General features: G+C 46.3%; 1 protein-coding gene across 7 annotated transcripts in view; it reads left to right on the top strand.

Annotated features, from left to right (window-relative positions):
• The window catches only part of PIK3AP1 (phosphoinositide-3-kinase adaptor protein 1), a 1621635-nt gene that overhangs the window by 687178 nt on the left and 910641 nt on the right, over window positions 1-23816 (top strand). For all 7 annotated transcript variants that reach the window (XM_085603661.1, XM_085603665.1, XM_085603660.1 and 4 more), the window contains one exon: window positions 4717-4849. In XM_085603661.1, coding sequence (XP_085459787.1) covers window positions 4717-4849 — 133 coding nt within the window. The remainder of the gene's footprint in view (window positions 1-4716; window positions 4850-23816) is intronic.

The following is a 23816-nucleotide window of genomic DNA, read 5'->3' on the forward strand; positions in this document are numbered from 1 at the left end:
GGGACAGCTCGTATCCAGCTCCTGATTGTCCTCGAATTCTCCTGGTCCCTATAGCTGCAGAGTCCAGGACTACATCAACAAACCTGAAGCACCCGACATCGGTGGGCATTCGACTACCGAGCCCCTGCTCACTCCTGAGTGACCCAGACTCTGTCCCCTCTGCTTTCAGTTACTCTTCAACAAGAATCCACCTTTGGATTCCAATGGACACTTTTCTTCCTTCCAGCAGTGACACTTTCTTGAAGTCCTCCATTGAGATCGACGGCGGTTTCCAACGCCACTTCAGCCCTATGCACCCAGCTTCCCTGGGATAGTTAACTAGATGGGGTGGCTCTCCAACCTTCTATGATCCACGGGGTTTCTTCCAAGTCCACTGGGAAGGGTCCTTAAACTCTAAATCTTCAACCGCGACTTCCCCATAGAAATGTATGGAGCACGAGGTTGTGTTCCCACACTGCACCCGTCCTCCGTGGGGTCTCTACTTACTGACCATGGGTGGTTCCTTGGGGTCCCTGCGATTCTACACCCTCTCAGCACTGTCTTGACTCGAGTTATGGTTCTTATACCACTATTTTAGTTAATGGTTTGGTCCCCCCTGGGGCCCACTGTGTATTTGTGCAATTTACTTTCATTTCTGTGCTCTAGTACTGTGTGCTTTGTGATTATCTCTGTGTATGAGATACTGTGTCGTACTAAGTAGTATTATATTAATAAATACATATTTTTATAACTACTGTGTGGTTCTCGTTTAATTTCACCGATACTATAGGGTTGCATTTTGGTAAAACAAGCTGCTTAACATTCCTTCAAGACTAAGCCTGAAGGCGGCTCTCCACAGGCACCACTTGGATAACTTTCTAAGGTTATCTTTGACCTCTTAAATCACCACAAGAGTTGTTTGGACTGGTGCAGGGTGCCTACTTTAATTAGTGGTCAGCATATAACAGGCCAACTTCTCACACCCCCTCTTTAGGAGGGACCCATATTATTGAAAAAAGATCCAAAGAAATAAAGTGCAATAAAGGATGTGAACATACAGCAGGAAAAATATGATAATAAGGATGGTTTAAGCACCTCTGCACAAGACACAATTGTGACAAAGACATAGTATTAATGCAAAGTATTTATCAGCTGTCATCATTACGAAAAAGGCACATCAGTAACACAAATCATCTAATTGTGCATCAAGTCATTCCAAATCAGAAAGCAGCTCACGATGGCCTACTTGCTGTCATTTAGATAGGCGGCAACGCGTTCACAGGTTAGTGCATTAAACCGTTGTATGCTAAAAGAGCAATTTACGTTTAGTATAGTCCTGGAAAATACTTGAATTCCAGATAATTCGAAAGATTCAGTCAGTTGGTTAAGATACTATTGGCGAAAAGCAGTTGCATTACAAATGTCACAGCAAACAAAAACGTGTTGTCTCCCACTGGGATAGGGGAATCAGCTTGTACTCTATTATAACAGATCCAAATTAGTGTTCTCAAGGGCAACCAAAATTGCATGAGATTTAAGGAATTTGGAAGACCCTCAAGTTAGTCAGAAATGGAACAGATGCGACTGCAAGATCTGTTGTCAACAAAGGTATAGGTGAATAACTCTACAATGAACAAATTCTACAGTGTTTTCTTTTTTTCCAGGAATACCGAGAACCCATAGCTTTACCTGCTGCAAGTGGTTTTCAAGTTTTCTTGCCTGGCTTGAATGTCACAGACCTATTTGGTTTGAGCATTAATTTTCGCTAGATCTGCTCCTTGGTTTCATCAATTTCAGAGGATGTGTCTGGTCAGCCAAATTCATCGCAGCATGTTCCTGATTTGTTATTTAACAACAGCATAGTCCTTGCAGGTCTCTTCCTGATGGCCCTGCACAATATTGTAAATAGTTGACAAAGAACAGGATCCACGGTGGTGATGCCCTGTACCTGTACTATTATTGTTGATTTTAGCGCTTAGAGTGCGATTGCTGTTGCTTTTTTTGGAGTTTTGGAGTTCATCTTATGGCAACGGTGTGGTATGTTATGCAGATTTGTAGAGCACACAATCACGCAGGAGGGTATCCTGGCACTGACCAGATGTGAGTCTGCCACAACTATGGCCAAGTGGGACTACTCGAAAAGCCAAGTCTTCAGCTTCTTGCGCAATTCAAGAAATGAGGAAGAGGCTCTAATGTGTATCGGCTGGTCATTCCATGCTTTAGGAGTGATGTGGGAGAAAGCTTAATTATCGGATCTGGTTTCCCTATGCTTGGGTTCAGTGTGGGTACGAGCTATGTTGGGCATCAGCTGGGTCCCACAATGATGTACTCTTCCTGGAGATCATGATTTCAGTCTCGTCAGTGTTTAGCTTTAGACGGTTGACCTTCATCTAGTGAGTGATTTCAGTCATGCAGCATTGAACTTGAACCGTGTAATGGGCATCTGGTCCGTGAGGGAGAGAATGAGATGCGTTTCATTTGCATAGGAAAGGACTTTGATGTTGTGAGAGCGGATGATGCTGGCTAGAGGGATCATGTATGCGTTGAAGAGGGTCGGGCTTGAAGGATTCTTTCAGAACTCTGCTGATGAGGTAGCAGGTGTCCAAGGTGTATGGTGCCAGACTGACTTGTAAATGCAACAGAATCAGAACCTCCATACAAAATAATAGATTCTTTCTTTCCCATTTCCAGTAGGGCATAGGAGTTTGTCATTATTCACCACTGATGTAAACAGTAAGACAGGCACAGAACCATGAACAGAGATGGAGGGCTGGGCAGTAGCAGCACAAGATGACACAAGATGGCTTAATACCAGCACTCACCTTGGTCGTGGAATTTTTAATTGATGAACAAAATGGAAAGGCTTAGGAAGGGCCAAAGGTTTCAATGACAAGGGTGGAGAATTGGAACATAAGTGGCAACTGCTGAAGGTAGGGAGACAAAGGATGCCACTGGTCACTTTCTAATGCTGGAAGCGGGTATTGCTCTGGCCAGGCAACAAATGTGCTGAGCTCTTATTTCTTTGACCAGACTCACCACTTGAGCGGACTCCCTTCTTAAGTATTTTTTTGCATGTGACAATTTTGGGGGTTCTGAGTTGAATCACTGGTATTTCCTTAGGAGGATGAGTACTTTATTGCTATATTCAGACCTCCCTTCCATGTATTCTTTTTTCCAATGAAGCAACCGATTTAGACGTAGATTACATAGCCTACTTCGTCCCAATGTAGTTGTGCTCCAAAATGTCCATTTTATAGAGATTACACTGCAGATTTTTTGCACTTGCATGTGCATCAACTGATTACCACAAAAACAAACATTTGTAAATGATTGGTGCAAAATAGTACCAGAACCACAGTAATGTATGTAATTTGGCCCATCCAGATAAGAATTTACACACACCTTTTAAATTTAAAAGCGTACCTTTTCGATAGAGAACCTCAACAAACCAGTAAATAAAGCTTACACTGTACCCTTTTGAAATACTTAGTAAGGATTCAGTATTAACAAAGCAGCACTTTATAGCAAAGGACTGTGGACTAAAGCCCCTCCAGTTATGCACACCAGCAGCTGCTCGACTGACGTGGACATTAGTTTGATGTGTTTTGTTGACTAAAGTAGCTGCTTTGATAATCGACTCAGATGTGCTAACAGACCGGGTTGCAGAGCAGAGTTTGCACAGCACATATGGTGCGAGCTACAGCCATCATTGGATGCACTGACCTAGTGCAATAAAGAAGGGTTATTTGCAAGGAGCAACAGAGCACTCGCCTTATTATTAGGCCTGGGCAGAGATCGCAAGTGACCAAAAACCTCCACCGCACAATGCGGAGTTCCGCAAGTGGCAGAGTGTGTTACGTCGCACCGTTTGCGCTGATCTTTTGCGCCGAGTATTTGTCCTGTGCTGAACATCAACACGAACGGCACCAAGTGCAGCGCAAGATGGTGCTGCTTCTTTCTGCTGCTCAATTAGATATTCTACTCAAGCGCCAGCTTACTCAACGCTAACAGAAGGTTTCTCAATGCGAGCGGAGCGACTGTCCGTGACCGCACGCATTGAGAAATCTCAAGCCTGGAGCAAAATTTCCTCGCTTGCGCTCGCCAATTTAACGTTGGCGAGCGCCAGCGAGGGACAAAACTCTGCTCGCTACTCAGAGTGGGAAAAACTCCGCGAGCAGGGTGGAATTTTACACCCAGGCCTACTTATTATACATCAGCTAGGGTACGTGCTGTGACTTCTTGTACATGGTTGTGCATGCTGGAATGAATGTTCCGGTAAATACTGGGCCTTCCTTTTCCCCTCACTAAATTCCAAAATGGTTTGGTAAACACTAAGTGCAATAAACATTGCACCACTTGTAATTCCAAACAGTGATGTATACAGGGTCGCAATGTAATGATCCACTTGTAATCAGACCCACAGTCTTTCGCCTTGCAAGGTTTCAGCATGCAGAAAGTGTAATTTGCAAACACATTTGCCACTTCCAATGTCACTTTGTGACTGCATAATCCCATAAACACAGTGTACCAAAGCGTTCCCCTTTGTACAAAGCTGCCTTTGTCAGTGCAAAACCTATATATTGCCTGTTGCCCCATCTCTTCTGTTTAACTAAGGTAACGAGAATGCTGTATGAGCTCTCCCAAACAGAGGCTTACAAGAGTATTTGGAGACCCCACTTCAATGCTCAGTAATCTGCATGAGTTTTATGTATGTTTTTCTTCTTTATGCACATACAGGCTTTCAAGATAGTGCCATACAATATAGAGGCCCTGGACAAGCTGTTAACAGAGTCTTTGAAGAAGAACATTCCTGCGAGTGGTCTGCATCTCTTTGGGATACACCAGATCGAGGAAGATGACACCAGTGCCAGTAAGTGGCTGTAAACCCTACTGTAAGATCTTAAACTGACTAAATTGCATGAAAGGTTAAAGCGCGAATGATACCTGTTGATACAGAACCTTGACAATAAGACAAACTGTAAAATAATGTCTGAAGACCCGAACAATCTATAACTTATGTGAGAACAGACCCACGAATACCAGTAACTAACAGTGCTTCCTCGAGGGGTCTAAAGAAAATGGCACATCTATTTACTCGGGTACACTATACGTTTTCCCGTTTCATATTAATATATAAATCACTTAAAAGGGCGTCGCCATTGACACAACCGAGTGTTACCTTTTGGCGAGGAAGCCCCACCTCCCGGGGATGGATAGACCTAGCAACACTCTCCATTCGAATAGGGAATTCTGCACTTCCTGCTCGAGAGACAGACACCGAGCACTGTATTTCCAGGCTGATTTCCAAACACGTCTGCAGCTGTATACCACCAACCAATGGGTTTTGAGCTTAGATTCACCAGAGTGGTGATTCGAACTCCCTCTGCTAACGAACATTCTTTCATTGCATGCAACTAACAAGCATTTGCAATGCAATAGGTCTCGCAATTGCGAGATTTTGAGCTATTGGCATTGTAAATGACAATGCCTTTTATTTATGTGTTTAAAAAACCTGCAGTAATAAAAGGCAATGTCATTTACAATACCAATCGGTCAAAGTTTCTAAAATGCGAAACCTATTGCATTGCAAAAGCTTGTTGTTTACAAGCACCCCATGCTGCGCTTTCACGTTAATAGAGGCCATGCCCCTTTCTTTAGACGAGCCGCGTCTAAAGAAAGGTCCGCGGCTGTTATTAAAGTGAAAGCGTGGTATGTTTGACAAACAAATGCTTTTTTTTGTAAAAGGGACCTGTGAAAGCTCGCATGGCTCTCTGAATACACTCAGTGTTGCAGGAAATCACATAGTGCCTGCAGTAGGCAAAATGCTTTAAAGGAAATAGTGCTTACAGACTAAATAAGACGTACCGTGCAACAACCGAAGTAAAGGGTCAGTCCTCATGGGAAGTTACAAATGAAGACAAGGCAGCCCTAAGGAGGGACTAACAAGGCTAAAGTAATAATGAATCAGAAGCCAGAATTTACGAAGGATAATGGCACAAGCCAATGACAAATATGGGCGGAGAGTGGGCTGGATTTCAATTCCATATTCCAATACAGCATGCCTCACAGTGCATGCGCTGCCCAGGCTTGACCTGAAAATGCTGTCTTCTAAAGTCCGTTTTCACTGTTCTTTGGTGTTCAGAAGCACCAGGCTTCATTGTTAGGCTTTCGGCACATGAAAAATTGCTCTTGGGATTTCTTCATTTCTGCAAGAACACAAGTACTAGAACACATAGTAAACAAGCATTGGAAATGCAGTAGGTCTCACATTTGCTTGAGTTAAAACTATTTGTGTTGTGAATGACAATGTCAAAGGGCGATCTTGTCGCCGATGTAGGGAGAAGCGGACCTCGGAGCTCTTCTGTGGCCTCCCTCCATTGCAACTGATCCTGACACGCTGTGGGGGCCCCGGCGGGACATCTCTTGATGGGTGAGGTGGCTGTTGTACGGAGCAAACAGCAATTCCTTGCTCGGCTTGCTCCGACGGCGGCAACCTAAGATGGCGGCCGCGACCTGACAAGGAGGTCTCCGTGGGCTGCGGCTACAGAGTGCGGCTGACTCCATCTGTGCAGTGGCAAGGTGCTCCCGACCTGAACGAGAGCCGGAGGGCTATGGAGGCACAGGAGTGGGGCGAGTGCATTGGAGTAACGGAGCACCAAGACCCGACACCGAGTGGTGATCTCAAGATGGCGTCCCCAGGAGCTAGGAGAGAGACCTGGTGAGCGCGTCAACAGTCTGTGATTGCGGCGCTGTGCTGGTGCCCACTGCCTCTGGAGCGGCGAACTAGCGTTTACATAGCGCTCCCTGGAACTGGAGTGATTTCACAGATGGCAGGGCAGGGAGGACACTAGCGGAGACTCGCCGAGATCGGACCCAGCTGGGCGCCCAAGGGCCCATGAGCCGGCTTGTCCGCTAGGGCACGGAGCTCCTGTAGGACGGTGATCGAGGGGCGTGCAGCACCTGAAATCTACCTGGGACATCGGTGAGTTCTCGTGAGCCTTGACGCCCCCCCTTCCTGCCTACGAGTGGCTGCACGGTGCAGGCGGGGGAGGAGACCACTTTGGTGACACAGGCGGTGAACACAAGTGCTGACTATGAGAAGCCGGACCTGCAGGATCATCGCTGCGCTGGTGATGCGGTGAGGGGGCCTCAGTGGATTGGAGGGTCCCGGGGAGTGTGCGCTGCGCTACCTGAGAGGCGACGTCCACCCCCTTCGAACTGGCGCTCCTGAGCGGCGCTTTCTCCCTGCTGTGGTGCCCAAGGGGAACGGACTACTGTGCTGGAGTGCATTCCCTGAACTTCCCTGTGTTCCCTGCCTGCTCTGAATTTCCATGAACTTCCCTGTGATCTCTACCTAGAGGCCCAGCGCGACCCAGCACGATTGGTTGAAATGGGCTGAGTGTCTTGCTTGAAGGGCTTTGCATCCTTACTTATCTGATGAGGAAGAGGAAATGGCAGACGGTCAGAGGGACGAGGCAGCAGGGGGCCCTACGCTGGTGGACATAATGCAGGCAATCACCTCCTCGAGAGAGGTCTTGGAGACCAAAATGGACGCCATAGGGGTGGATCTCAACCTGCTGAAGGACGACCACCGCAAGCTCAAGGAGCGGGTGAAAGCTACTGAGAAGTCCTTAGAGGAGGTGCCGTACGCGCACTCTACCCTGCAGCCCTTCCTCAAACTGGTGGAGGACAAGGTCAAGATCTTAGAGGTGAGAGCGGAGGACAGCGAAGGGCGCTCTCGCAGGAATAACTTGCGCATGGTGGGGTCCCGGAGCGGTAGGAAGGAGATGACGCCGTCCAGTACATGGAGAACTGACTATGAGCTGCGGTGGCTCCGGAGGGTCTCTCCCTCTTCTTCGCCCTTGAGCATGCACACAGAGTCCCGGCCAGGCCTCCAAAGCCGGGTGCACCCCCGCGACCGATGATTGTGCGCTTGCTCCACTACCGCGACAGGGACCACATCTTACAGCAAGCGCGTGGGAAGCAGAACCTCCACATCGCGAACGCCAGGGTGATGATTTTCCCGGACTTCACCAGGGAGGTGCAGAAACAACGTGCTTCCTTCCTTGCGCTAAAGCGGAAACTCCGGCAGCTGCAGTTACCATACGCCATGTTGTTCCCAGCACACCTCAGAGTGGTAGACGGGCCCACTACTAACTTCTTCACCACCCCGCAGGATGCATGGCAATGGCCGGAGGCGCGCAAACCAGGAACAAGGCCTGCTTCCCTGTCGAGCACTGCGGACCGCGGGTCACCTGCACGTTTGGGGACACAGAGGTCCATAACGCCGCCGGGTCTTCAACTTGAGAGGCACAGGGCTGTGCAGGCGGTTGCAGAGATCAGCCGAGGTGAGACTAGCCCGACCTCCACTGTCGCTAGCCATGGCATGGGCAGACTAGACTTCTCCTACCAGCAGCACGCCTTGAGACACTGAGCCTGAACTTCCCAAGGTTACACCCTAGACGGCAGACCTGCTCATGTAAGATGGGTGCGTGAAGTTGGGTGAGAAAAGGCTCAGTTGGCGCCAGGGACTGGCTTCTGGTTATGCAGACCTCTGGGGGAGGAAAGATGCTGGCAACAGACACGAGCTGTAACTGGGGGCTCCCCTGTTTGGTATAGGTGGGGGGATGGCTGGGGGGGCTTTGGGTCCTAATGTGTCAGCACATGCCTCACCACGTTGAGTGATCAGTTGATTGTTGCATTAGTTTGGATGGGAGCTAGTTTGATTGTACCTGTCCTGGGGAGTGGGAGTTGGGGAGTTCAGAGGGTTGAAGGGGTTCTTATCGGGGTCAGGCATGCCGCCGGGGGGGTTCAGGATGGGTAGATGCTGAAGACAATGCCATGGGATACACCGTAGGTATTAAATGTATGACCTGGAATGTCAGGGGAATGCACACTATGTCACGTCGCCATAAGATACAGGCTTACCTTGTGTGGAGAGGGGTGCAGATCGCACTACTACATGAGACGCATCTCATGAAACAAGAGGGGGAGGCTCTACAGCGCAGATGGTGGGGGCAGGTGTTCTGTACAGCTTATTTGGCCTTTGCAAGGGGCACTTTAATTTGGATACGCGCGGGGGTCCCATTTCAGAGTACTAGACAGTTGATTGACCCGGACGGGCGGTACGTGGTGGTGGCGGGGCACCTTGACGGCAGGGACATTTTGTTGGGCAACCTCTATGCCCCTAACATAAATCAGGCTGCATTTTTTGCACATCTCTCGAGGCAGCTGGCAACCTTGTTAACGGGGTCGATATTATTGGGGGGAGACTTCAATTGTACTGCGGGCGTTGACCTAGACCGCTCGCACCCCCCTTTCACGGATGCCCCCATGACCAGGCTAGCGGCAGCGAGAAGAGCGTGCCAACACCAGTGTATACTGACGGACACTTGGAGGGCTTCTCACCCAGGGGATAGGGACTACTCCTATTTCTCTTCATTGCATGTTTGCCTAGATTCTATCCTTTGTTTGCCTGACTTAGCTAGAACGATATCAGACCACAATCCGCTATTGATATCGCTGAATTGGTTGTGGGGTCGCCCCGCTATTCCAGCTTGGAGGCTGCGACCGGAGGCACTGGAAGACCCAGTGTTTCGGGACACAATAGGCGCAGCGATAGAGGACTATTTCAGGGTCAACACTGGGCCGGCGGCGAGTCCACTCATAGAATGGGACGCCTTTAAGGCGGTGATCAGGGGGCGCTGCATAGGGGAAGTGGTGGGAGTGGGGAGGGTACTGTTATAGGAGGTCCAAAGTGCAGAACGTAACCCTAGGGATGTAGAGAAAGAGAGATCGGAACGAACTGATAAGCGGGATGATCTCATTGCAGCTTGCGAGGCTTTGGCGGTACAAATAGAACTATTGCGATGCTTTGACTATAAGGCTTACACTGCTTGGGCGCATGCGGACCGGGACAAATCTGGAGCACTTGCTGGCCAATCCAGCGTGGAGGGGGATGTCGATATTGGAGTTGAGGGACCCAGGTGGTGACGCAGTGTATACTCAGAGTGCCATTAATGAGCAATTTTTGCAACACTACACGGGGCTCTACCAGAGTAAGTTTGCCCCAGAGATCCCGGGTGATGGGGATTTCCTGACGGCTGTGGAACTCCCCAGGATTGAGGAAGAGTAGGTGGAGGAACTTTGCAGGGATATTGAGGTGGGGGAAGTTTGTAGCGCCGTCAAGCACATGGCCAGGAAGAAGACACCGGGACCGATAGTCTTCCCGTTTAAATCTACTCTGCATACGTCGTCACCCTGGCCCGCGCTTCGTAGCCCTGTATAATAGAGTGAGACAGGAAGGTGTCCTCCCGGCCTCCACGCGAGAGGCAATAATTGTTCCCCCCCTGAAACCGGGAAAACCGGCCTGGGATCAGACCTCTTACAGGCCACTGGCCATGCTCAACTTGGATTACAAGATATTGAGCCGTGTGTTGGCTAGTAGATTGCTGACCCATATGTCGACCTTAATTCACGTGGACCAGGCCGGGTTTATTCCGTCTCGGAATACAGTGATGAATGTTCGGAAACTCCTGCGCATTTTAGGGGCAGATACTTATTGCAAGGAAGAGGCCTGTATTTTCTCAGTCGACATTGAGAAGGCTTTTGATAGCCTGGAATGGCCATATCTTTTTAATGTCCTGAGGGCGTTTGGGTTGGGGGACCGATTCGTAGAGTGGAGGGCGATCTTGTCCAATAATTCCACTGCCAGGGTCAGGACGGGGGGACTGATCTCTGCTACCTGTCCAGTGGGTAGGGGTACAAGACAGGGGTGCTGCTGTCCCCCCTGTTATTTGTCTTGGCAATGGAGCCCATGGCTGTCCATGCCAGGACGGGTAGACATTATCAGGGGCTGCTAGTAGAAGGGCAGGTGCAACATATAGCGCTTTATGCAGACGATCTGCTTTTGTTCCTAGCCAACTCCGGCTAAGCGCTTCGGGGCACTAAAGACTTGCACTATGTGTTTTGAAACTTGATGGCTTTCCTTCCTATTTGTTTGCTTGTCCCAGCCCCAGGAGCATAGAGCCAGATGTATCAAAGGGATTTACCCATTCTGTGTCTATGGAAAAACATGTTCGTACGTATGGCCCCTAGTTTCTTTACCATTCTGTTCAGTTGGATAATTTGTATCCTTTTGCTGCCCACATTCAGGGAACTACTTTTTCTTTCTCTTTCATTAATCCATGAAAATGTTCATGTTTTCTGTGTTGTTTCCTTATTCTTCTCCCATTCCAAGGTTCATCCATTGCTTTGCCCTCCCCTCCCTGGCTTGTCTTTTATAAAATGTATCTTCCTCCTCCTTTGCTCTCTTGCCCCGCTTCCGGTTGCTTCTCGCATCTGTTACTCCCATGCGCTCCTCCTCCATTCCTTCCCAATTCCTCGCAGTCCTTTCAATAACATTTTGAATACTACATTTGTTTGAAGGGCCCAGTAGCATCACTTTGCTGCTGGGCCATTAAAAATTTCAAAAAGCACCTTCATACAAGCACATTTTAAGTTTTTTTTTTAGGGTTTCTATTTTAATTTACTGATCCAAGTGCTGTCCCCCCATCTTGAAGTGGCAAATAAAAAATAAAAATGGTACCCACATCATTCCGTAGGCACAAGCATTCATGATGAAGCATACAAACACATACCTCATCATGTATGCCTGCACCTAGTCAATGACACAGTTGCCAGTAGCTGCGGTATCATCGCACTTTTTCGGTTGAGCATGAGGCAGCGCGCAAGCGCTGCTCTGGTGATCTGTTGTAGTAGAGTATGGAGGAGAAGCCCCGCCCACTACCCGCCCATATTTTTAATTGGCTTGTGTGTTTGTCCTTCGTAAATGCTGGCGTCTGATGCCTTGTTAGTCCCTCCTTAGTACGGCCATGTTGTCATTTGTATCCTCCCATGGCTACTGGTCCCTTTTCTTCAGTTCTTATACAGTTCATGTTATTTTTTTATTAAACTAGCGCTGCAGCCTTAGCACAAATAATGGTCGCCACGCTTTCCTTTTGCCTCTTGCAATCGCCCAACGCGGCTGAATGACTTTTTTTCTATTTGTTTACTTTTTTTAACAATGCTAGCACCTGTGATTTAGCTTAGAACATCTTAAGCTAAAGCTCGGGTGCCGAGATTGCTTCACTGAGATATACAGTGCTGGTACCTGGCTCACTACACAAGCATTTGCAATGCACTAGGTCTCGTATTACTGAAAGTCTGAGCTATTGGTGTTGCATTATTATTTCCACAACCATGAGGAGCACCCACTCGGGGACCCCCACGGACCCCTGCCCACCGCACATATTCCACAGAGCCGCCGTCGCCATAGCACCCAAACTACGCCACACCATCAACACCTCCTTCATATCCGGCATCTTTCGCGACGACCTGAAGCAGGCCGAGGTCAAGCCCCTCTGCCGACCCGACGTACCTGAAGAACTACAGCCCAATCTCGCTCCTCCCCTTCGCAGCCAAGGTCACTGAGAAAATCAGCAACACCCAGATTACCACCTTCATCGAAGAGAACGACATCGTGGACTCCTCCCAGTCCTGATTCCAAAGAAACCACAGCACCTCCGCCCTCCTGGCTGCCACAAACGACATCCGCGCGCTCCTCAACCAGGACCACACCTCAGCACTCATCCTGCTTGACCTCTCCACAGCGTTCGGCACTGTCTCCCACTGCACTCTCCCATCCAGACTCCACGAAGCCCGCGTTATGGGAACTGCCCTCGACTGGATCCCCTCCTTTTTCACCGGTAGAACCCAAAGGATCAGACTCCCTCCCTTCCTCTCCGAGCCCACAGAGATCAACTGTGGAGTACCCCAGGGATCATCGCTCAGCCCCACGCTCTTCAGTATCTACATGGCCCCCCTTGCCCTCATTGTCAGACAGCATGGACTCAGCATAGTATCCCACGCATACGACACACAGCTCATCCTTTTCCTCACGAAGAACCCCGAAAACTCCAGACTCCGCTTCCAGGAAGGAATGAAAGACGTAGCAGCCTGGATTAGCAACAGCTGCCTAAAGCTCATCTTGGAGAAGACAGAGGTCCTCGTCCTTGAACCTTCCCCCACGGCTTGGAACAACTCCTGGTGGCCATCCGCCCTCGGAAACCCACGGCGAACGACCTTTACAACGCAGCCGTTACACCGTGATACCTTTACATCGCTGTCATTACAACGCAAGTCGTTACACCGACTTGCGCTCGATAGCGCTCTACATTAAGGAATAGTATGATTTACTATTCCAACACCTTCCCTACTGTTACACGCACTGGAGTTGGAATAGTAAATCATTCTATTCCTAAGTCCAGCACCTGTTGTAACAACTTGCATTGTAATAACCGCGATGTAACGTACCATGATTTAAATGATCTAATTGTAACGTCACATATTCAAACCCACCCACACCTACGGACCATGCCCGCAACCTCTGCATCATCCTCAACTCCTCCCTCGCCATGACTTGCAAAGTCAACGCCGTCGCCTCTACCTGTTTCAACTCTCTGCATCCTACGCAAGACCTTTAAGTGGATACCCCCCCCCGAAGCCAGAAAGACCATCACCCACGTACTCATAACCAGCAGACTTGACTACAGGGACTCCCTCTACACTGGAATCAACAAATCCCTGCTACACAGACTCCAGACCATTCAGAACAGCTTGGCCAGACTAATCCTCAGGGCCCCCAGACAGGAGCACATGACCCAACACCTGCGAGACCTCCACTGGTTCCGCGTAGAGACAAGAGTAACCTTCAAGCTACTCACCCACGCCTACAAATCACTCCACAACATCGGACCCAAATACCTCAATGACAGAGTCTGTTTCCACTTACCCAAAAGAAACCTCCCCTCAACAGACCCTGGCTTCTCAGCTCCCACACAATGCTTCCAAACACACTCAAAAGTCACACTTCCTCGCCTTTCTAACGCATTTGGAAATTACGGCTCTGCAGCGCACATGAGTTGCGTAAATAATGTGTACACAACTCACTTCCGCTACTAACATATGCCCACCCTTATTCCCTTGAAGTTTACACCTTCCTACATTAAGATTTTATCATGCTAAAATCTGTAGTGAGCCCTCAAAGTATTCCTTAATTCGGCACCTTGGTAGACTACATTGGCCAGCGTAACTCATTTTTGGTGTTTTTTACCTGCCTTTCGATGAGGCCACAGAGTGTCATTCACACAAGCCCAGCAGGCAGGATAAACAGGCTGACAAAAGTAAAGTGCATGGAAGGTCCCCTCATGTCTGATAGTGGCAATAGGACTCTGAAACCCAGCACACCGCACGCAAAATACCAAAGAAAGTAAAACAATAATACAAAAAACGAAACCTGACTGGGAAGTAGTCTCAAAACAGCAGCCAAAAAACTGTTTGTTTTTAACTCAGCTTCTTTGGTTTCCTGGAAGTGGAAACGGTTCCAAAGCAATAACAAGCATTTGCAATGCAATCGGTCTCGCCTTTGGGACCTTATATGTATTTAGCTATGCAGCACATTATCCTGGGTGCTGAAACATCTAATGTTCTTGAACATGGAGGGAAAGTAAGCACCAAACTGCGTGACACGCCAGTACGGGAACACATGGAGAGAAATATTGCCTTGGAGCTGGAAATGTTATAGTCCAAAGCTCTGTTTTTAATATAAAAGCAGGGCCTTCGGTGGTCATATCACTGAAAATACAAGATTTAAAAAATATATTATTGTCTATGGGTGCTAGCGGAAGACAATTTCTTTGGACTGACAGGAAAATTCATCTGAAAGGTCCGCAGGCGTGACCTGTGGCTGGATTTACCCCACCCTAAATACAACAGGAAGCCATCTAAGGAAGGGGTCCTTCAGAGATGTAAGAACAATGGCCGTCAAGCCCTGGCCTTTACGCGCAGAAGAGATGCGAGTCTACAAGGTGTGGAGTGAACTGATGTTTACAGACTCACACAAAGCACAGACACTACGGTAGATAGAAAGTGCTCTGAAATCCCTCGAGCAGTCTCACAGTACCCAGGCGTGTGCACACTTATGAGCCATGAGGGCAGCTATCTTTTTATAGGGTCTGTATCAATCTGGCACGCAGGCAAACTGTACAAACGGACACAGAAACACTATGCACAACACCAACAAGGCATGCGTATTGGATACAAAGACACAACTTAGGCGTGCACACAGACACATAAACAGGAAGCATACAGACACACAGACATGCATACAAGCAAGATATCCATAAAGACACACATGCATACGATGAGCATAAACACACAAACAATACAGCCATAAAAAACACAACCCAGATTTTCAAACATACACAAAGAAGAAATGCATAAGTTACATGGACGTATGACATATATACATACACATAAATAAGACATGCAAATTGACACTCAGACATAAAGCATGTACATGGACACGAAAACAAGATATATATATACCACCTCACAAACAAGAGATGCATACAAACAGGCAAACAAGACATGCAGCTAGACACACAGGCATAAGACATGCGTAGCGACCCAAAAAAGATGTGCATATAGACACACAGATCTACAATGCGCATACAGACACAAGGACATAAGGTAAGAATATCTATACACAGATACAGCATATGCACAAAGATACACAAACAGGATATGAACAGGTCAAACAAACCCGACATGCATAACAAGTCTAGCAAACCTGACATGCATACAGAGGCACAAATAAGAAAGGCATACAGAAAGTATATAAGCACACAGACACAAATTAAATATACATAAAACAAACAAAAAGATATACATACAGACACACATACAGGCACAAAATGAAGACAGGTATACAAATACACTGACATAAAACATACCTACAGGCAAAATCGAAACACAGGCTCGTGTGCATTAAAGGTGCATACAGATGCACATATTTAAGATATGCAACAGACACACAAACCAGACATGAGGACAGAGGCACACACATAGGCCATGCATACAAAACCATGAAATACATGCAGGCACAGAGATATAAGGCATGCATACAGAGACACAAACTCGAGATATATACAGAGGCATATAACATAGATAGGCTGTCCGATTTTAGGTTTAAACATATAATAACTGATAAAACCCCACCGAAAGGGAAATAGTCCTCACCAGTGTAAACATATAAACACTGAAAAAACACCTGAACAACCACAAACTGAATGCTATTCAAATAAAGGAAAAGGAGAGTGAAGGAGTCATGTTTTTTCTTCCTCGAGGTGCCAATACAATGTAACTTTGCTATACAAGCTAGCAGCAAGAAAGACTAGGATAACATTATTCTGCTTAAGTTTTGTTGTTTGTGGATGTCACTAAAATATTATTTCCTCCTTTTGCTTTTTTCAGTTTCGTGGTCTTTGGTCTAAAGATGCAGGGTTTAGAAGCATGTTTTAGGTATTGTTTAATTATTTTATAAACTGTAGAGAATCGGCAAATATCAAAATTATATCTGATATTTTGGCTGCTTTTGATTCCTTCACTGATAGGTAAAATGGCTGGTTTCATAAGAATCTTTCCCAATATGTGCTATCACATTTACCCACAGAGAATGGGTAAAACCCTTGATACATAAGCCTCCAGTTTCTAGTGAGTCAGTATTGATAGTAGGTGAATTGCCAACACATTAGGCTTCAAACATTCAATGCAAGGTATAGTGACAAGTGTATGTGAAAAGAGTGCTATCACAAAGCATCTGGGATAGTGGTGAAAACATGACACCAGACCTTTGGAAAACATGGAACGCAGTGTCACTTGGAATGCTGCTGCAAAAAGGTTCTTTCCAAGTTCAACAAAGATTGGAGTGATATTGTTTGTGTATGTAGTGATTCAGTTACGTATATGAAAAAGTTGTGTGATGCCCTGTCAAAATAGATACCTGAGGTGAAGTGCCTCCCTATAAGAGATCCTTGCCACTTGTTAGATGGCATGCTGAAAGCATCTTTACAATCTTCTGAGTTAATGAAGAATGCTATTGACTTTTTAGTCCATTCTGTTATGGTTTTGTTATGCGTGGGAACTAAAACGCAATTATTTCTCATTTTGTGCTTTCTGTGGCATCAAAGAAAGAGTCATCCCAACTGTGTCACTTAGCTTATGGTTCTCAGTACAAGGGACTGTGAATACTATGTTATCCATGTGGCATCCGTTTACAGAATTTTGCTGAGTGATAATGCCAAAGGCAAGAAATGTGAGGATCTTTGGTCGCATATTGATAGCGATGTGAAAAAAAAGTACACTCTACTGCATGCTTAGATTTTTACAAGAAAACATAACTGCTGTAGTGGACATAATAAAAAACACTAGAGTCTGCCAACACCCTTGTCTGCCATTTTTTCAGCATAATTGGTGTAGATGTGAAAAATCTCCTTGAGAGTAGGCTGGGCGACACATTTAGTGACTTTGGCACTGCAACATGTTCCATGTTAGAGTGCTTGCCACTTGGTAAGCAAAGCAATGTTGAAGAGCAATTCAGGAACTTTTATTTTACAATGTATGAGAAATGGCCTACAATGATGCATAGAAATGTCCCTTCACCAACCATGGCATTTGAAATCAATGAAACCTCACTGTGGTACTCTGTACAAGTTCTAGATCCCTTCGTAAAGGGGAATTTTCTCCATAGTTTCAAAAGTGCTGCTTCATTTTTGGCCGCTTTAATAACTCTCAGGGTATAAGCGCCCAGTTCAACGCAAATGTTGCAGAACCTGTCCAGATAATCGCAATCTTCAAGTGCACCATTATTGGCATGGAAAGCTATGTCAGTGGCCAGAGTTAGCAAATTGTGCACTGGCTGTTTTGGCGTTGCCTGACACAAGTGCCAATGTTGAGAGGGCCTTTTCACAGAAAAAAGTTTACATGGGAAGGAAAAAGCGAGGACACATGACCAAAGAATCACTCAAGAAGTAGTGTATGGTGTACTGCAGTAAGTTTGATTTGCAAAAATTTATTTGGACCTCATATACACTGTACGTACACTGTCTATATACCAAGCAATAATGAAAGCAAAACGTTACATAAACACCGGAAAAACACTGTTTCTGTTGTTTTTAATGGTGCGAAAATGTGTAACCACTGTTTTTTAAGGTATTAAAATCACTTGAAAACACTGAAAAAACTCCACCAGAATTTACCAAAAAGAGAAACTGTAAACAGGAAAGACTAAACATAGACTACCATTAGGCTAGAAGCAAATCATGCATACAGAAGACACATAGGAACAAACAAAGGCAAAACATGGACACCGAAGAGCAAACATAACACATGCAAAGAGATACAAACACATAAAAGAAGCATACAGACACACCACAACAAAACATGCAGACCAACGAATACACAAAACAATGTACCCACGGAGCATGTCTACACAAAGTATACACACAGACAGCACCAAGATACGCATATACACAATATACACAGGCACAGAGACAGCACTTACACACGGAGAACGTGCATTCAGACGTTATATAAAGAGACACCATAGACTGATACACAAACACACAGGCACACAAACATAAGATAAGCACACAGATGCACACAAACATAACACATTCACGCTGGGTACATAAACAGATGCTCAGACCTGGGATATACGAATACATAGTTAAACATACGTGAAAACGAGGAGCACAGAGGTGACCACAAAAATGCCAGCTGACAACACACAGTTCAAATACATAACATATACAGAGCACACAGAGACCTGTTATAGTGGTAGGGAGTACTCAAATCGCAGACAGACGTTACTCATTCAGCACTCCTGGGCAGTCTCCTTCGAGGCACAGCTCCCGAATGTGAGCCTTCATTATTGCTTATAACAGAAACCTGCACAGTACAGTACACCGGAGACACCGATAGGAACACCATATGTGCGAACGCCATTAACAAGATGTACTGAGACAGTCAGAACAAGCATTGGAGAGACACAGCTAACGTACATGTACACACAGCAGGCCACGGTTCATCTTTCCATATCGTGGCAATATGAAAACACATCCGACTACTATATTCTCGTGACAAAGGTTACCCATCACACATCCTTTGTGATACTGGCCATGGGCACAGGCTTACATGCTCCCTGACACACAGCACGCCGATAGGACTCGAGGTACCCATCCTCTTTACGCAGAACCAGACACACGAAGGCAGATGGCACAAAGACCACAGTAGACCAACGGGGTGTCGGTTGTCATCTCTTGCTCTGCACGGGTCCTTCAGGGTAACTCAGGCACAGGCACAATGCACAGTAACAGTAGATCGTTGTGTATGGGGCATCTCTGCCTTCCTCGAAGTGTGGAGCTTCGGGGTGTTGGGCTGTGCCAACCACAGGAGCAGAAAGCGACCCCCTACCTTTCACCACTACTAGCCACATCCCAGGAGGCCCCATGCAGGTGTTTCTGTACACATTCATCATCAGCCAAGAAGACACCGTGGACAAGCATGCACTTCTTACCCCAGGAGCATCTGTGGACCTGGTGGTACTGCTTCTCACACCAACAGCTGAGTGGATTAGAACACTGCAGTCTATTGCGCAGCTGCCCCCGGATAGCGGACGCCCGGCTCGGCTCTTAACCCATCCCCTTCACCGGGATCTTTTCTGCATTGCCCATGCCCCCCAGCACACACATATACCGGTCCTCACCAGCCAGCCATGCCGTGGCAGGGCGCCTCTCCGTTATTGCGCCTATCTGTGTTTTGTATTTGTGTGTTGGCGCCTATTCCTACAGCCCCCAACCCCAACTCCCAGGCCGCATGACTGTTCGGTCCAACGCTGAGATTAGGGTACCTAAAGTAATGCACCCACTTGCCTGCAGCTGTAACCCACGACCTTCTATCCTGCCGCGTTAGACATGCCCGGGCAGGATGCAGGCATCGCCGCATGATCAGATCAAAGCACAAAACAGAGAAAAGGGACTGTCGGCTCAAGTTCTTCCTCTGAACACTCGTAAGTGGTAGCCATCTTGTAGGGGTGACGCTGTTCGGGCTTTAAAGTTAACAAGCAAATGGTCCTTTAAAGGCCTGTAAGTTAACAAGCAAATGGTCTTTTAAAGACCTCTGAAGTGCTCGGGTGCGGCTGTGTGTGTGCCTGGAAGCTGTCTCAGCCAGGGCTGACACACACGACGTAGGAGGGGGGGGGGGGTAGAAGCTGTTTGAGCCCAATGGGCATTGCGGACCTGTCGGATAGTGGTTTTCAATCCCGTTCAGCCCTGCAATACTAGTAAGCACAACAGAACTGGTGACTCTGTGTCTACTATCTAAAAAGTGAAACTGCTTGTCTCGGCAGGCTAATTGTTGATGACAGTTGAGCACGACTGACCGGGAGTGCCCAGGAGGGGGGCGGGGCCCCAAGATGTCACAGACTGCGGGTGCGGGAGGGGGTAGGGAGAGAGGGGTAGAAAGTAGTCTGTGCAGTGAAGGGGCCAGTAGCCATGGAAGGATACAAATGACTGACATGGCTGTCATGGGGAGGGACTAACAACCTTAAAACCAATCGGAAGGCAGCATTTATAACCTAAGCCAATTAAGAAGATGGGCAGGAGAGTGGGTGGAGCTTCCACAAAGCTTTCACACTATAGTGTATACTGCATGCCTCGCAAAGCAATGGCAGCGCTTTTGTGCTGCAACGCTAGGCAAGACCTAAAAATAAAATGTCCAGAATTCCTTCTGTAAAGTAATCTCGTGTTTTGAAGGTTCTAATTGGTCTGCTTCCCATATCGGATTTCTGGCTGTCTGCATAGGCTGTGGATGGTGCTCGAGTGTTGAGAAATAGATTTCTATAACAGAGTGAACTATTTCTATGACGGTATCAAAACGGCAGCCGGTAAGACCGCTCACTAGGTTAATGTACCTGCTAAATTGGCATACGCATTTAATCTGCAGATGAGAGACTTGAATTCCGGCATAATAGTTCAGTAGCTAAACTTCAGATATAGGTAAATAATCTGAAAGTGACAGTTTCCATCCGTAGTCGCAGACCTTATCTCTTCTGCCTATTCTAAACTGTAAGCATTTGTCATGCACTTATGCACATGGCTACTGGAATTAAATTATTTTAGCACACATTAATAGGGTCTGGGCAAAAGTTTCACCTCATTAGTGCCAATTCCACACTGAACCACAATAATAGAAGTACTTTTTGACTCATACGAGATTGAAGCAGGATTTGCTATTGAAATCAGCAAACTCTGAAACAGACGTTAGAATCTGAGGCAAGTAAAGTAAATTTGGAATCAGAGCAGCGTTAGAAACACATATTTCCAGTGGCCATACCTACATTTCTCATGTTAAACTCTCAACCCAGGCAGCATAGTTCAGTTTAATAATCAATCTATTGTGATGAATTACAAGTAAACTGTTGGCACCATATTCCCATCACAGTAAAACAGTTCATGTTGTTGACAGACCTACTTAAGTGTAGGTTGTGAATTATAGAGTAGTGAATATTGTTAAACCTTAATATCATAGCCGTAATATGGAGGACAAAAAAATATCGACAGGTAAGTATGTAACATAACATAACATGTATTTGTAAAGCGCACCTTCATCCATAGGTATCTTGGCGATGAATAACAAATGTTTGTTGTTACCCAACTCATTTCATCGACCTCAGATGGATGAAAGGCTGGGTGGACCTGCCGGGATATGAACCAGTGATCATGTGTTCAACAGGCACCTGCAGTGGACGCATTAGTCCACTGAGCCACCAGACCTGACATGTATAGATTTTCAATACCCAACTTCACATATATGTACCATGGCGGTATACCTATGTATATCTTTACTGTTTATAGGTGTGTAGTTAAGAATAGGAAATCTATACATCCCTATATTCAATAACCATTCAATATTTTTGTTTTCTACCTGTTGGCTACACTATTAAGGTAGAACGCTATTCCCTACTCAGTATTCCAAATTGCATCATCTACTAAAGGGTGGGCTACAGGTTCTGATGCCAAATACAATCAGTGAAATAAACCACTCTCTTTAGACGTTTGAAAATAATTTACAGATAACAGCATCAAATCCCAGGGAACATAGCTCAGTGATACTTAAAGGCTTATTTTTAACAGTTATTGTGTAACTATAGCCTACACATTTCAACCTCAGAAAGAAAATGTAGGTAAATAAAGTTAATTCTATAAAGAGCTCTAGCACCTAGAGGCCTTTAGGTGCTTCATAAATATACAAACACTAAAATATGTGTGCAAAGTGCACACCACCGCTGTCAATCATGGTTAGATCAGTGGAGTAGAGAGCATGTTGCAGGAATACGAGTAACTTGCAGGTGATACAAGCCATCACAGCAGCACAGATCAGAAGGTTAGAGCACCTGCTGCCGTTCTGCATGTAGCCTACTGGTCACAGATTTGAATTCAGGTACACAAGAGTAAGCCCCTCTGTCTGCTTGCAGGTTTTCAAAACACATAAATAAAAGGCATTGTCATTTACAATGCCAATAGCTCAGACTCTTGCAAATGCAAGACCTGTTGCATTGCAAATGTTTTTTTCTTTTGTTGCTGATGGAGCACAGCCGCTGCAAAAAAAAAATTCAGAGCCAATATTTCGAATAGGTGAGACTTACTGGATTTGCCAATGCTTGTTTTCGATGTTGAACTGTGCAGAGGTGGTTAATTCGCACCATGTACTGCTCCTTTAACCGAACAAGTGAAGGTGATGTGAATATAGATCGAAAGACTTATTCCCAATTGTTAAATGCCAGGTTGTAAATGGAAGTTGGAGGCAGGGATCTCTAAAACGTTCGTGGTAAAAGATACATTCCTAGCAATCCTTTAAAAGGGGCGTGGTCTATGTAATTAAGGGAGCAGTCAAAAACATGGTTATTGGAGTCCTGTATGTGACAAATTCAAACATCTCTTGCTCAACAAGAGATAACTGAAGTTAGCAAGTAGAAAGATATTTAAAAGTAAAACACCTTCTGTCCTGCAAATCATCGCTCTCTGTTGCTGGTGCCTTGAGAAGAAACGCTGTCTGCGTACTGCTGTTCAACAGACATCCAGCTTGACTCCAGAAAGGGAGAAGCTGCAGACTCCACACTTCTGCACTTAAGGTGGAGGGGTGCAGGCTTTGCTCTGGCTCACGAGTATTGCCACCTGGACAGTATTTCACCATCACGTTGTGGTATCTTCCTGTTGTGTTTATAATGTTCCCTGTTACCTGGTTCCTAGCTGCTCAGCCAGTCTGAGTGTTCTGTGTGGAATGTTTTGGTGATGGACATGAGTGGAATGCTTGGGTGACTAGTGTGAGTGATGACAGTTAAAGATGGCCTGAGTAGCAGGGAGGCTGCTCCTGGTGGGGCTGCTACCACTGATGTTATGGACTTAATAAATAACTTCCAAAGACACTACATGGCTACGTCTACTTCATCACCTCTACGCATGGAACTTCATTACTACATTTTGGTGACGAACTGGAGACAGACCCTGGACTTCCTGAACCTGGCTCTCAAAAGAAGATTAAAAGCTCAAGGAACCACAGAAGAGATGATAACACAAAGTACTTGTCCAGGAGGAAGTGCCTACAGTATAGAACAAGCACAAGCAGAGAAATTGAAATACCACGCCTTGCAGCCCCACCAGTGTCCTTTCATCGGACAGCCCCAGCCTAGACATGATGCGCTCACTGACATTTTCTTGGACATTGGATTTTCGTGCCAAGCTACACCAGTCTGGTGCATGCTCCCAACAACTTACTGGGAAATGTTTAACTCAGGAAGCCTGTCAATCTGTGGTAGAATGTTGTTTCAATTAAAGGTCTGACAAAACCTTACATTGCACTCATGAAGTGGAATTTTTGGTGTATGTAGAGACCGCAAG

The sequence above is a fragment of the Triturus cristatus genome, chromosome 1_2 (assembly GCF_964204655.1).
Source record: "Triturus cristatus chromosome 1_2, aTriCri1.1, whole genome shotgun sequence".
In the NCBI taxonomy this organism is placed as follows: domain Eukaryota; kingdom Metazoa; phylum Chordata; class Amphibia; order Caudata; family Salamandridae; genus Triturus; species Triturus cristatus.